This window comes from Eublepharis macularius, chromosome 11 (genome assembly GCF_028583425.1).
Source record: "Eublepharis macularius isolate TG4126 chromosome 11, MPM_Emac_v1.0, whole genome shotgun sequence".
Classification (NCBI taxonomy): Eukaryota; Metazoa; Chordata; class Lepidosauria; order Squamata; family Eublepharidae; genus Eublepharis; species Eublepharis macularius.
In genome coordinates this window covers 31,245,760-31,261,953 of record NC_072800.1, presented here as the reverse complement: position 1 = coordinate 31,261,953, position 16,194 = coordinate 31,245,760, and the positions used below count along the sequence as shown (strand labels likewise).

Sequence of the window (16,194 nt, the reverse complement as noted above, 5' to 3'; positions counted from 1 at the left end):
TACTACAAGAAAGCAAAAAGAAGATATCTAAGATTTATAAAATACTTTTGAAGTGGTATACAGAGGATGAGATGGTCAAAGTACAGATGGTGAAGTGGGCAATTAATTGTCATAAAGAAATAACAATGGAAAAACTACACTGAAGATTTCAACTTGTACCAGTATTAAAGAGAATGTTTATAAAATGATCTATAGATGGTATTTAACGCCAAAGAAGACTGCGCTTGGAAATGCTAACATGTCAGATAAATGCTGGAAATGTAAAAAGCATGAAGGATCATTGTATCATATGTGGTGGACATGTGAAATAGCCAGACAGTTCTGGGGAGATATTATAGAAGTAATAAATGAGATATTGCAGATTCAAATAAAGAAGAACCCAAAACTATTGCTATTGAACTTAAGCATGGAAGATGTTCCTACTCAATACCGAACATTACTATTTTATATGACGATGGCAGCAAGACTTTTATATGCACAAAAATGGAAGGTGCAAGAGATACCAACTATTGAAGATTTGATGCATAAATTGCTGTACATGGCAGAAATGGATAAAATGACAAGGAAGCTGAGAGATCAGAATCCAGCGGAATTTTTTACGGACTGGGGAAGATTGAAAACATATTTAGAAAAGAAGTGGGACGTAAAGGGGGAATTATGGCAATTTGAAAATTATTAGAATGGATTTGTTATTAGAAGAGATAGAGTCTTTACCATATGAAGTGAAGTATTAGCTAATTGTTAGCCCAAATGTAAGTGGACTTAGAGTTAATAGATATTGTTAGAATTACTAAAGTAGATATTTTAACCGACTGTTAGTTAGTTTAAATTTAAATATATGTGGAGCTAATATAAAGTAATAGATAATAGATTTTAAGTTTATAACAATATTTTTGAAGTTAATAGATAGGGCTTAGTTGAATAGAAGAGTAAGTAAACATGAGATAAGGAGTTACAGAAAAAAGGGACAGATTGGGAATAGATTAGGCTATAGGGTTGGAAAGCTGTTGGAAGTCTTGGAAAAGGGGGGGAGGGAAAGGGTGGGGGAAAGGATAATGAGATGCTATTTGAAAGTAGTATATTAATATTCTCACCTAATAAAAATTTTCTAAGAAAAGAAAATTTGAAATATTATAAATTGTACAGGAGGAAAAGTAGTGTTATATTTACCAGGCTTCCTATGTTGACTTCTATTTGCTAATGTTTGTAGCAAACTTGGTCTCTTATTACTCATTTACATGTATCAATTGTAGGTTTAGAATGAAACGTCAGATGATATTTTGGGTCAGAAAATCAATCGTATGTCTCATGGAAAGTATTCTAGGTCTTCTAGACAAGACACAGAGGGCCTCATTATGATGGCTATTCTACTATATTTACAGTGCGATCCTAAAATGAGTTACTCCAGTCTAAACCCATTGATTTCAATGGGGTTAGGCTGAAGTAACTCTCTTTTGGATTGCTCTGTTAATCTATATTATTCAAGGCTTGCCAGTCATAATTCTGCAGAATTTTTTTTTATTGAGATCAGATCTTTACATGCAGTGATCATTCATAACACAACACAAACTTAAGCATGCTATATTGAACATGGAGATCTTGCGGAGAAACAAGTTGCTTGTGTGAACCAGCCCCTTCAAGAAATATTCCAGTGATAGACAATATTAGAAAATCTTTCATACTTGGCTATAAGCTAGAAGAAAACTAAATATATGGTATTCATGAACAGAAACCTCACTGTTTTAGAATCCATCAGTGCCATTTTAACCATATAAGACTGCATTTTTAATCAATTGCGGAGGGAGGAATGAAGGGTATTAATTCTGGTTTAGTCAGCACCCACTTGGACATTTCAGCACTGTTTATTCAGTATTGCTGTTGAAATATCTTCATGTCACACCTAACACAGGCTTTTCTTTCTTTCTTTCTTTCTTTCTTTCTTTCTTTCTTTCTTTCTTTCTTTCTTTCTTTCTTTCTTTCTTTCTTTCTTTCTTTCTTTCTTTCTTTCTTTCTTTCTTTCTTTCTTAGTTGTGAGGTGATAGAAATTCCAAAGCCCATCTGGATGCCCCAGCCATGGAAATAATTCAGGAAATCGTTCATCAAGCTAGGAAAAGTCCCTTCTCCACAGTAGCTCTGAATATTCAGTATTTCCATCTTCTGTCGGTTTCAAAGCAGTTGAAGGAAAATTAAAAAGTTGCCTCTTCTTTTTTTTTTTAAGAGGTGAATTAGCCAATAAAGGTGGAACTACAAATCATGCTGTTATGTATGGTGTAATAATCCTTGGATTTATGGATAGTTCTGCCCAATGTGCTTGGATTCTTTCTGATCCCCGTGGGATCAGATTATCTTGTGTGACAAAGGAAATGGTAATGTGTCTTAAATGATTCTTAACTGCTGTAGTTGACGAAGTAATAACATTTATAATTTAGAGATATTCCCTTGTATTTAACAAGAAACTGATACTTTGTAGACCTGTCCTAATATCATATAAACATAGTTACTTCTAGAACAAAGATCAGAGACTGTTGTTTAAAATGTTTTAGATGCTGTTTATATTATTAAGCTATTTATCATTTTGGCCATCTTAATCTGTGGACCAGACATATTGTGTGAAAAGGAAGTATCATGTTGTGTTGCAAAGTGAAAATGTAGTAGCACAAATCTTAAAACCAGCAAATTCTCTGATGTTCAATGAACATTTTCTAGCCAACCTACACTTGCTGGTGTGTTGTTGTCCTAGTTATTGAGCATGGCTTATATGAATTTGTATACGTATTTTAAGCACTGCAGGATTTTGCTAGGTGAGTAACACTTTAAACACACTGCAAAAAATAAATGCACCTGAAATAACAATTTTGAAATGTGTACATAGTAAGATATTACTTTGCATATTTGGCTGATGTGTGGTAGCTGAGCGTTCTGTCTCTCATTAAAAGAGATACATGTCCACCAAGCGAAAATTCTCAGGGCACTACTAGAATTATCTCAGATTACCTTCAGAATCACTGTATTTTCTTTTGAAGTATGATTAGATGTTGAGCACCTTCCTCTCCCTTCATTTTAAATATCTAACATTTGAATTCATAATATGTCTGTCTGGCTGAAGCAAACAGGGCTTGCCTATTAATCATTCAGCAAAATCCCTAGAATTGTGGAAGAGAGGTCTGGGCTTGTATTTATATATTGCTTTTCCTAAGTAATCCAACTTCAGTGACTTGTCTTGCTGCAAAGGGTCTTAAGCATGCCCCCGCAACAGGAAATAACTGATCAGGCACCAAGAAGAAAGAGATGGCCTTTTTAAAGGGACAGCAACCCCAGGAAGCCCCATTAACGCTTTGATTGTCTACACTTAATTGTAGGATGCCGTAATTGTGTTTCATGCAGAAAAAAACCCACCCTAAATGAGGTCTTAAAAATGGAGTAGCAAATCAGAAAATACTAGAATGCAACAGGTTAACTACAGCATCATCTGGATGGTCAGCAAAACCTGAGTGAACCAATTGTGGCAACTGCACATTAAATGGCTTGTGTGAAACCAGCTGTGCTGTTCTAGGAATCCTTAGAAGCAGCTCATAAGACTTTCCAACATTATCCTGATGTTACCTGCAGAGAACAGACGTGGACAAGCAGAGGTTTTCTAAAACTATATCCGATGATGAAACTATAGAGAGGAGAAACTGTACATGATTAACCGCAGCCCTGTTCTCATGTTACAGTGAACACATGAATATCCTGTGTGCACAATCTGTAAGAAAGAGCCAACCGATGTTTATTTTATAATGGAAGCAAGGACCAATACCTGGAGAAATGTGGGTATTGAATGTAACATGAAAATTACTCATGTCAAAAAATCAAGTGTACACGTCACAAATTGTATGTGCATTCACTTTAACTAGTGAACAGAGCTCAATAGTGTGTTTCCTCATGTCTTTCTGTTCTGTGTCCAAGCCCCAAATCTGAAGAGCTGTACTTTTAATACACAAGCTATGTGACGATGAAAGTTGAAAGTAACATCTGGCTTTCCAGATACACCTTTGTATCTACGTAAAAATCAGAACTAAAAGGCTGGTTTTGCTCAAATTAACTGTATTTTTTTGTATGTTCAGGATTTCAGTTCAGGCACTGGCCCCATTTTTTGGAAGGGTTTTTGGCTAAAAAGAAGTTCTGTCTGTCCAGGGATGGGGAGAGAAGGGAACAGGGCTTGCAAACGAAAAATGTATCCCAGAAGATGCACCATCATAGAATATTCTGGAAAGCAACTCAAATGGTAAGAGACAATGCATGCTACTTGTGAGCAAGATAAACGCTGCATCAAATTATAATCAAGATGGCAGGACTGTCCCCTCATGAGAGAGCCCGTTCATTGATTTGGGTCTAGGTGCCAATTGAAGTTACGTTTTTGCTGCAAAATGTTATCTGTGTAATCATAATGTTTTTGTTATAATACTACCCAGTGCCTAGGTGCTTTTTTCATTCTTTATTATCTTCTTACCCAATGGTGCCATCAGCCAGCCAGCCTCTGGTGCATACAGCAAAGGAACAATACCAAATGGCTCTCCTTAGTTCTTCTGCGCTGGCTAAATGAGCTCCTGCAGAAGCACATGCTTGCTGAGCCATTGCTAAGTCCAGACTCTGAGAATCATTCCTGGGTCCAAGGGCAAACAGTTTACCTGCAATGCAAGGTACGTGCAATGATAAAATGCCCAATATTCATAAAAGTCATTGATTCAGAGAACAAACGGTGTCTTCTGATAGCCTCGATAGATAGATTCTGATAAATTGCAATCCTATGCTCACTTACTAAGAAGCAATTCCCAGTGGATTTAAAAAGACTTAAAAAAATTATATATAAGATTGGAGATAGGTCTGCTGGAATCTGTGGCATCTTCAAGACAAATTTTATTATGCTGTGATCTCGACATGTGCATGCAAATTAAAAAACACACACATTTATAGGAGTACACTGAAACAATGTACGATGATTAAGTAAACTTTGATTCTACAGTGCAGTTTAACCCAGAATTCCTCATAGGAGAACCTCCTGTCTCATTCCAAAAATGTCCCCTTTCCTACTTGAATCTGCCTCCTGCACATAATCTGCTCCATAGTACAGTCAGCAGGAAGCTAAGCAGAATCTTTTTTGAAACTCAAATTAGTGGAGTATATCCAATCATCCATGTACTTTGGGAAACGGGACTTTGTTGCTTCCCCCATGGTGCAGTCCACTGAGCCCCCCCCCCCCACCAACATTGTTCTGTGGAGGTCAGCAAACCCTCAGGAACAGGTCTGGGGATATTGGAGCTCTGAAGTGAGAGGGGGAATTGGTGGAAATTACTACCCACACTTCCAAATCCTTAAGAGCCATTAAACTTTGGAATATTGTAGCTGGATACATACCACTGCCTCAACTATTTCAGTTATTCTGTTGGGTGCAGAAATTACTCATTGGACACAAACATTTCCATTATATATTTTTATATTTCTTTCTGGCAAAAAAGTGCAAAGCTCTCAAGAAGCATAATCTTAATGGCTTTCACAGTAATGTTGCAACAAAAAGTACAGATCAGCCATTTCAATAACTTTTTTTTAACCAGCACAATTTATACAGTGAAATTAGCTCTTTGACATAAGACAAACATTTTATGAGGAGGTCTATTATTCATGATGCTGAGAATTTCAGTGTATAAACTCTTTGATCGCATATTATATGTTTCTGGATTTTTAAATATTTATTCTCTATTCTAAATGAAGAGATAATAGGTTGGATCCAGTGATCCTTAACTAGAGCTGAGCTCATGGAATGAAACTTCCTCCTTCTCCTACCAAACCCTTGAAGTGCAGTCCCTTGGTTCCAGCTAGGGTTGCCAGGTCCAGACTGGGAAATTCCTGGAGATTTGGGGGGTGGAGCCTGGAGAGGGCGGGGTTTGTGGAGTGGAGGGGCCTCAGAATGGTATAATGCCATAGAGTCCACCTTCCAAAGCAGCCATTTTCTCCAAGGGAACTGATCTCTGTCACCAGGAGATCAGTTGTAATTCCAGGAGATCTCCAGTCGCCACCTGGACAACCCTAGTTTCAGCTTCACCCCACCCCCCAAGAGCTCTGAATGTTTTGTGGGAGTCTGCAGTGGGAGAGGAAATCACCAGACTTCCCTCACTTCCCTCAGTAAAAGTCTTTTTGTGCTAATGGAAAATAATCATAGGACTTAACCCATTTAATTTTTAAAAAATGTAGAAAAAAGTAATCTCCCCTGCTCTTGACCACTATGGGCAATTCCCATTTATTTAAATGAGGAAATTAGGCACACAAACTCTACATTTGAAATCAGTAGGAGAAATTACAGTACTTAACTTCTGCTGAACAATGTCCTGATTTTCTCCTATGACTTATCTCTTAAAAGTAATTGGTAAGTGGCTCTTTTGTAAATATACTGGTATTTTTATACTTAAAATATCCTTTATCACTTGTTTATCATGCTTTCTTTTATCACTTGTTTATTATTTGTTATAGCTGCAATTTTGCAGAGAGCGATGTATGCCTAAATTCAAGCACTTGTGTAAATAATTCAGTTTAATTCAGGATAAAATAGAGAGAAGAGTGATGTAAGCTGCTTTGGGTCCCCATTGGGAAGAAAGGCAGAGAATTAAACAAACAAATGAACAAATAAACAAACAAATTATTAACTACATCCAACAGGATTAAGAATCAAGTAACTGGTTAATTGGGATAATCTTTGCAGATGAGCAAATATGTTTGTTGTGTAGAGTGATGGCAATTTGAATTGCTATCTCTGGCTGTTCAGGAAAAAAAAAGCCTGAAGAAATCAAAACCAAAATAGGATTTAAAAAATGTATTTCTACTGGATTTGAATCACAGCTGTTTATTAAGGATCTATTATGTTCTAAAGGCTATAACTCAGCAGATGTGGCAGATGTGTCATTCATTACCACTTGGGCTACAAGCAAGAACAAGCAAGTGTTTTTTGAACAATCCCCAAAGAAATTTCAAACTTTAAAACTTACACTCTCTTACATAGCCTCATAGTGGTGCAACAAAATTTATGAATACATATATTGGCACAGCCCCTGATTCTGCACACAGAGGGCACAACTGGAGACTCCCATGTTTACAAGCTTGGGTATGCCATAGTGATGCCCACACTCACATACACTGTGCAGAGAATAATGCTTGGTGATTTTATGTTCAGCATATTGAGTGGAGCTAATGGCAGGATCCCTGGCAATTCTAAGGGGAACCTGCAGATTATTGGGTTTAGGCCAGCCCCAACATGCAGGTTGTTCCTCCTCAGACTGGTCAGTGATTCCAGCCAAATCCAGGATGCAACTGGAAGAGGAGTTGTTATGACAAAGGGACATGTTGTGATCAGCAGTGTAGGGTTGCCAGCCTCCAGGTAAGGGGGCTGGAGATCTGCTGGAATCACAACAGATCTCCAGATGACAGAGATCAGCTCCCCCGGAGAACATGGCTACTTTGGAGGATGGACTCTATGGAATTATACCCTACTGAGGTCCCTCCCCTCCTCAAGCCCATCTTTTCCACGCTGCACCCTCTAAACCTCCAAGAATTTTCCAGTTGGAGCTGGCAACCCTACATTTCCAGGAGCTGGGATTGGGTAAAATAATATATTGTGACCTCCTGCCTGGATCCTATTACTACACACTAGTTGCCAGTACTAGATAATTGTGTGCCAGAACTAGGTAAGAGTGCCAGTCAACCTGACCCTCCCTTTTTCCAGCCTCAGGATGTGGCCTGGCAACACCGTAAAGTGAATGCTGTCCCCTAGCCACAGAGATTGGCAGGGCCGGATCCTTTCCCTCACACAGAGAAAGACTGAAAATATGTGTCATTTATTTTCTGGGATCAGCAGAGTTTAAAAAAAAATCTATACAAGATTCTTAAAATCATCCGGTTTCAGCAGTCCCATTACATACAATTTATACTATTACTTAGAGTAGCAAGATTGACTCAATTGGAATAAGTTTTTAAGACTGAGAATTTTTTATTAACAATAGGAGCATGCAAAAACCCTCTGCACAGAGATAACATAATAAATACCATTTGTAAGTCTGGCATTTCACTATAAATGTCTTAAGATAACAGAGTGTATGGCCTTACAGTTTGATTTTGCATAATTTCTTCCCTGTAACTCTGTAGTAATCTCTAGTTACTCAATTAAAGCACATAATAAAACTTTAAAGCCAGGAACATGCCTTTACAGAACTTATTTGTCTCACCCCTTGTCCAGACACCCAACAAATTCACATTGTGCTTTCAAAAATCCTAAGCCACACTAAAACATAAATCTCAGAATTCCTAGGAATTTCAGGAAGAGAAGGAGGGGAAAAATGGAAATGCCCAAATCTCCCCTTCAGAATTCTCTAAGCTCTGAGAAGCTGGAGGAGGATGCCTTCTCCTCCCCCATATATTTTTTTAAATTCAACTGACATTCAACTGCTCTGAGAATTCTCTCTTTTGGAGCATATTTTTTCCTCACCAGCATGCCTTTTGAGGTTTTTTTTCCCCCTTTTGGTTATTTTACAAAGTCCTTTTTTCTGCATACCCGGGGGGGGGGGGGTCTCCCGAGTAGGAAGAGACCCCTACCTTGTGGTGGATGGCGCTAGTGTATAGCTTTCATGATCCATATAGGAGCCGGACAGTTTACTGTCAGATATACCAAGATGAGAGTCTGTGAGGAATGGCGAATGAATGAAACAATCTGAAAATACCATCCTATCACCTATCCCTGAAGACTCTCCAGAGCTTGGGTTCTCCACCCCACCCAAGATACACTTAAAAAAAAAATTCAGTTCAGCTGCTGTCACACTCTGTTACCTCTGGAGCATATCTAATTCTCTTCACATTGGGTTTTCCCTCCGTTTGTTAATTTACACAGTGATATCTTTCTGCATCCCTGGAGAGACCCCCAAGCATGTAGAGACCCCTACCTTGTCTGTGGGTGGCCCTGTTGTGCAGCGTTCATGATCCACAGAAGGGCCAGCCAGTTTACTATTAGATTTAGTGAATTCAGTTTAGGGGAGATCCTCTGGCCCTTACATACACCAGCATGGCCTTTTAGCTGTAACAGAAGAACACATCCTGTGGCTTCATCAGAAGAGAACACGTTTGGACTAAACGTTTTGTATCTCTAGCAAGGCATCTTGGCCTCTCTTTTAGTTTACATGTTGTAATTATTTGTATGTTACGTTAAAGATGCACCCTAAAGAATATATATCCCAAAGGCTTTGAGAACCAATCATGGCAGAAAAGCAGGGAAATAATAACAACTAAATAAAATACTGTTTGGTGGCTTTTGCTTTTTGCCTGTACATGGGAAGCTGTGTAATATAATCCTAAACTTGTTTGCTCAGACATATATCTTCTGAAATCAATAGAATTTATTATAAGATTTCATTTCTGCCAATACAACTGATCCCAGCTAGAATCACTAAAAAAATAATTAAGCATATTTACCTGGGAGTAAGTGCTATTGATTTCAAAGAAATTTACTTCCAAGTAGGAATATTAGAATTGCAGTGTATCAAAATTTGTATGTAGCATTAGAGACATAAGTTATTAAACTGCTAGAAAGATACACATAGTGACATATTCCAATTTACATATATTTAAAAGGAAGTTCTAGAACTACTCATCCTAGAAGAAAAAAAAGTTCCTCCCTAATAAGAGAAATAATAAAACAAAATATTATTAATTTTATTTTATGCTATATTTTCATGGGAACTTTCTTATACAACTCATTCAGTTCCTTGATCAGTTTTTCTTTAAAAAAAACCAAATTGATAAAACTTATCTGGAATCACATTTGTGCTCAAAGCATGAATTGGGATGGGACTGAAACCTTCTTAATCGTAACAGTAATGGCATGTAGTTCAATAAAGTTATAAAATTATAAACATGCAGATGTTGATATCTAGCAGTTCTTTACCCTTTAGTAGTACCTTCAAAGTAGATGTCTTATGTTTTTTGTTGAACTAACAAGTTGGCATAAGAATATGCAAACTTTTGAGCTTCACTGAACTCTTCATTAGGGAGCATTTTGCCTGGTAAAGAGTTCTGGAAACCTTGGAATCTTACATAATCCTGCATAAAATGAAATCTGTTGGAACCAATGAGGCCATCACAGTCTCTGCTGAACAGAGACTGTGACAATCCAGGATAGAAGGACACAAATATTTTGCTGTTTAAAAAGTCCAGTCCCAGCAGTAAATTTTGATGTGCTTACCATATATAGCATCAGCTTATATATTTATTCTGAATTTCACTGTGAAGTAGAAGACATGTTTTGAAAAGAATTAAGGAAAAACAAATTTCCCATTTGAACTAGAGGGCAACAGCATATGCAAATATCAAATGAAATAATTGTCCAAGTTAAAGTTGATGAAATCATTTGCCCTATCTTCTGTCTCTGAGACCCTTCCCTATCCCACACCCACCCCAGGCTCAGCAGCAACAAAATCAAAGTTCGGCAGCTTGAATTTAAAAAAAAATAATAATTTAGAGGGCATGTATATAATATATTCTGGAGGAAAAATGCCCAAGTCTATTTCAATGTCTACCACACATTTACTAAACATTTTTTGTCTCTTCCATCCAGAGTTATACTCTAATCAATCACAGCAGAAACAGTAGACTGACATTTGCCCATGTTCAAGGGAAAAGAGACTATTGATGCCTCTGGGGTGACAGCCTGTTACGGAAAAGACCCCTCTGTAACTGGGAAAAATCCAGAACGGTGTCACCAGGGCTTAATTAAAGTTTGTGAAGTTTACAAAATTACATTTAAGCAGGGTTTTTTTCTGGGAAAAGAGGTGGCGGAACTCTTAAGAGAGAAATGAGGGAGAAACAGATGGGATTCTTTGAAATCATATTATTTTCAAACACTATTGCCGAGTATTTTCATGAGGTGCTGGAACTCCATTCCCCTGCATTCCCCCTGAAAAAAAGCCCTGCATGTAAGTATTTTTAAATGTTAGGTGAACTATTTTGTAGTTCCAAGAAAGGGTACGATCCATTGATTTTTCCTCCTACAAAAATACCCCACTGCTTTCAAATCAACGTTCACAGAGATCCAGGTGGCTGAACTGTAGGCATAATAATTGGGAGAATATTTCAGCACATGATAAACTGCGCTCATTGTATTGCAGTTTTACACTGTGCGGTTATGGATTTTGTATTTCCCCACAGAGCATCAAAAAAGTCTACCTTCTTTTGCTAGCATAATGTTAGACTTTATCCCCACTACCACCCCAGTTGAGCTCCTCAGTCTTTGTAAAACTTTGACTCCAACATTTCTCAACCTAAAATAATTAAACATACATATTTCTTTACACTTTCCCCCTACCTTTTTCCTACATGAAATATATAGTTCTGAGGATCCTACTAGCAGCAACAACTAAAGAGCAAGCAGAACTCACCATCAGCTTCGACAGAGACGATATGGAGGGAGAAAAAAGCAAACCCCGTGCACTGGATCAAGGTGACAAGCGACTTCTTACAAGCTAGATCCATGGATATGGGATTAAGGGTGTCTAGAAAGAGTTTCCTTTGAGCTTGAAGGAGGGGGGAGGAATGTTCAAGAATCTGAGCAGTAAGATCCCGTGTCTTACATTCACCGAGGGGGATGGAGGATCAAGGAAGAAAGAAGAGAGTGATGGAAAGAGAGATGGAGAGGGAGGCAATCTTCCCAGGGCTACCCTAAGGAAGAAGGGGAGGGGAAGAAAAATTGTCCAGCCTGGCTAGGCTTGGAGAGAGCTTTTATCCTGCCTAGTTGTGCATGTGGAGAACCAGTGTCAAAAGTTACACTGCTCTGTCAGTAAATGCTGAATAGAGAGTGGAAGAAATTCAAAAAGCTTATAAGGGAAAGGGGAGGGAAAAGAGGCAGACACGGGAACCAGCCAGAGAAATTGTGTCTTCTTGGAAGCAAATCTCACTGATTTCAATGGGACATTTCAAGTATAATCCTAAAGGCAGTGTTAAGCAGAGTTCACATGCAGGTATAGTGAGGCATGTGCTGGTTGGCATGTGAGTGCACAGAGGGACAATGGTTTAAGGGAGGGTATGAAGACAACCATTGCTGTTTTCACAATTGCAGCAGCTAGAAACAGTACAACCATGATGTACATACATACACAGAGTTCACATTAACTTTTCTCTACGCAGTTTTATACCTGCGTGTATTATTGTTGGGAAGATGTCAGCTGCTGCCATTAAACTGACCCTTTCTCTACTCTTTGCATGTGTAAAAGGGAAAGTATGGAACATGTATAAAGCATGTGTGAACAATAACTGCATTCCCAAAGAACCCTGTAGAAGCACAGCACTTTGCCTTTGTGTACATGATCACAGCCTGTGTTATCATATGTTGCCACGGGAAGGAAATTTTGGTGAAATTTGGCAAAGGTCCAAAGCGTGTGTGTGTGTGTGTGTGTGTGTGTGTGTGTCAGGACATTAGCATCTTTTTAGATCTTCAGCCTTTCATATTTTAACGTGTCACTGAACAGAAAAGAAGGGAAACCCCCATGATGAGAAGGAAACTGAACCATACCACTGCCAGAATCCTTTTGGTTAAAACACATACATGAAATAGTTTGTTATTTCTGTTGGAACTGAACTGAGCTCAGAAATTATGTTTTCATATTCTTCTCCTTTCTAGCTATTTTCCTCTTCTTCTAATAGTTTTTCCCTCCTAGAAATGCAAGGCTGGCAAGAATCATTGAGCCTCCTAGAAAATCTGAAACGTCTGGAGGAGCAATAACAACCAAAAGCAGTAGCTGACTTCATGTGGCGTTCCTTTGATTGTGCTCTTCCACACTGAAATGATGGTTCTTTCCGTACAAAGTGTTAATCGTGAATTTGCATGTTTGGATTTTTAGCAATAATGTAGTGGGACATGGATGGAGAATGGAAGAGATGGTGGTAAAACTGGTGGAAGACATTTTAGAAAAATGTTAATGTACTTCATAATAATAATGAGGTGGGTGGGGCTGAGAGAGAGCCATGAGCCCAAGGTCACCCAGCTGGCTTCAAGTGGAGGAGTGGGGAATCAAACCTGGCTCTCCAGATTAGAGTCCCGTGCTCTTAACCATTACACCACCTCTAATGTTAGAGGTAAAAGACTTTTGAAGATGCTGTTGACCTTGTACTATCACGCTCTGCTTTAAATCTAACCGATGCCATGGCCATGTCCTTTAAAAACTAAACGGGAGGAGCTCAATGTTTTCAGCTAAACCTTTTCCGTTCAAAATAGAGGGGAATTTTATAACCCCCCTTCCACAGCTCAACTACTTTGCCCCTTACGCTGCTGTTCTGAAAGCATTACTTGAGCACCACTCCCTCCCGCCTGTTTTTAACCAAATAATGCTGGGATGAGGGCAGAACACCATGAGAGCACTCAACTTTGCTGTTCATGAAGACTTTATCTAGCAAATGAGATTTTGCTAAATGACAATACCTGAAGCCAAAACAGAGTAAGAGCTATACTGTCTTCCCTCAGTATAGAATTTTGGGATTAGAAGTAGAGGGGGGGGGTGATAGTAGTGATTAACACAGTTGCCCTTAGTGGTTTTCATACCCCCACCCCACCCCCAATAGCAAAAGAAGAATAATCATGGTGGTGAAATTTGTGGGGGTGACATTTCACTTCCTATTAATGTAAACAATAAATTAATTTTCTAATCTCCACTCAGCCCATGAAGCTCTCTGGGTGACCTTGGTCCACTCATTCTTTCAGCCTAGTCTACCTCACAAAGTTACTGTGAGGGTGAAAGGGAGGAGACAAAAACTATGTACACTGCCATAAGCTCCAGGGCAAGGGGAGAGTATGATTAAAAATGATAGACATAAGGATGGAACTAGCAACAGTTCTCCAACCAGCCTCCTACCAGTGAAGGGGGGGGGCATGTGCCCTTCCAGTTGCCGTCAGATGGGTGGACACTCTGCCCCATGGGTCCTGTTGTTTAGAAAAAGTGGGGAGGCATTATGTACTCTGTATTATGATATTTTAATTTAATGTAACTGATATCATTGTTTTTATTTTTTGTATATCATTATGCTGTACTCTGCTCTGAGCCAGTTTGCAGGGAGAACAGATTAAAAATCTAATAATTTTTTTAAAAAATTAGAAGTAGAATTAGCTTCACTCAGTGTTGATACTGTTTTTCTGCTCAATCGGACCGTACATAACAGGTAAATCCTTTTATAACGTACTTTTTGTTATGTTTTTCTTTCTTTTCAGTCTACTTGGTGTTGTAGTTTAATAAATCTTAATTTATGAATTAAAACCTAATAGTGATAAAATATATACTGAAAGTAGTTTGTACAAGATAAAATTCAATATAAATAATTTTAAAAATATTTTTAAAAATCTGGACCAGATGGACTTTGATCCAATAAGGTATCTATGTTCTTAAGCCAGGGTGCTTTTAATACAGATCAACTGTGCATTAATGGTGAAACGATCCTGGACAGGCACTCTTGCTTTGTAAATTTAAAATACACTGGTGTTTTGAATTTGCAAAGGATTTATAAGGATACTAGTTAAGGATACTAGTTAAGAGAAAATAAACAGACCACATAAGTCTGAAGTCAGACCATCCTAATCCTAAGAGATGTGGAGGCTGGTTGACTATGCCCGTAGAAAACCCTCCTGACGCTGTATATTTATTGTACAAATTTATTATACACTTACTATACACTATGAAATTATCTGCAGTTCTGCCAATGCTTCTAATGTTCCCCGTCACTTTCCCCTTTCCCTTGCCCCCAAAGTTGGAGAAGGAGAGAAATAAAAGGTGTCTTTGTTTATAGAATCTGAATTATGAACCTATAGCAAGGGGATGCAAACAAGCCTTTTTTAGTGTCTGGCAGTCAGTACAGTCTGGTAGCTGCAGGGAGCTTTTTATTTTATTTATATAGAGTGTTTTCACCCAATTAAATGAAAAGTCATAACATGCAGAGCTACCTGAAAGAAATTTGGGGATAATTTGGCTAGAAAACTATCATAAAAATGCATATGCACCAGATTGTGGGTGGTACAGGAAACACTGGTTGCTGTGTTGTGGTTCTATCATTGGAGGGCAGGGTGGTGTACTGATAAGTGTGTTATGCAGGGTCAATTGCACCACGGGACGGGCATGACTCCATATAAATCAAAGCAATCCAATGTTAACTATTAAAAAGTCACACTTCAATACTAGACGACTGGATCTTCTCAAGAAAAGAAAGCCAAGGCTGTCTGAAGGGCCTCACAAAATCTAGACATATTTAATGTGAAAGATAAAAATGTGTATAAGCTTTGAAAAAATCTTTTTCAATACTGCCAAGCCAGATACTCTTCAATTACTGGTAAAGCCAACAACTTGACATTCGTTTCCTTCGGCATGCACCAAGTCATTCTTTGTGCTTTAATAAAAGATTACTGCAACAGTTGGAAAATGTTCCATAATTTGGAAGATTCAGGGATGTTTTGAAAATTAATGTTCATATTACAAAAGCAGATTATAAAAGCTGTAATCTTTACATGGTTCTTCACTTCCTTTCTCTTCTGTGATGAGTACTGTTACATGTTCTTGGAAGCCTCTCTGTCTATTTATTTTAATGTACAATACACCATTTTCCTTAATAAGAGTCAGTCCTTAATCATGTTTTAACTATATCTTGACATGTACTAGTTCATCAAAAGCAAGCATGAACCCTTTTAGAACTTGCAAAAGCCAGATGAAACAGACAAAAAACACTTGTGTAGCCAAATGCATGTTTACAGTGCAGTCCTAAACAGAGTTACACACTTCTAGGTCCATTGAAATCAATGGGTTTCAAATGCGATAACTCTGCTTAGGATTGCACTGTCAGGCACTAAATAGCTCAGTCATTTGCACGCTTAGGTTGCCATTGACCATTATGCTTCATCATGCTGTGATGCAAAATGTGTTCATACTTGATGTTCAGAGTACTTAGAGTACTACTCAAGCTGTGTTTCCTGGAGAGGCAAGAATCTTAATTGTGCAAATTAAGGACTGTGCCAGGGACCATGTGAAGGAGAAAGAAGTTATTACATCAAAATCAGCATTGCCTGCCTTAGGGCCCTGAGGCTGTCACCAATGTGGTGTAGGAACAGATACATCCATCTGGTATATTTTTATTCTGCTCAGAGCAGTGTAT

At 38.3% G+C, this 16,194-nt stretch overlaps 1 protein-coding gene across 1 annotated transcript in view; it reads right to left on the bottom strand.

Moving 5' to 3' along the window:
- SUSD5 (sushi domain containing 5) overlaps window positions 1–11,544 on the bottom strand; it is a 32,822-nt gene extending 21,278 nt beyond the window's left edge. The window contains exons 1-2 of the mRNA XM_054991979.1: window positions 11,451–11,544; window positions 4,493–4,670 (exon numbers count right to left, since the gene is read on the bottom strand). Of these exons, the coding sequence (XP_054847954.1) occupies window positions 4,493–4,670; window positions 11,451–11,544 (272 nt within the window). The remainder of the gene's footprint in view (window positions 1–4,492; window positions 4,671–11,450) is intronic.
- Between the last annotated feature and the right edge of the window lie 4,650 nt (window positions 11,545–16,194).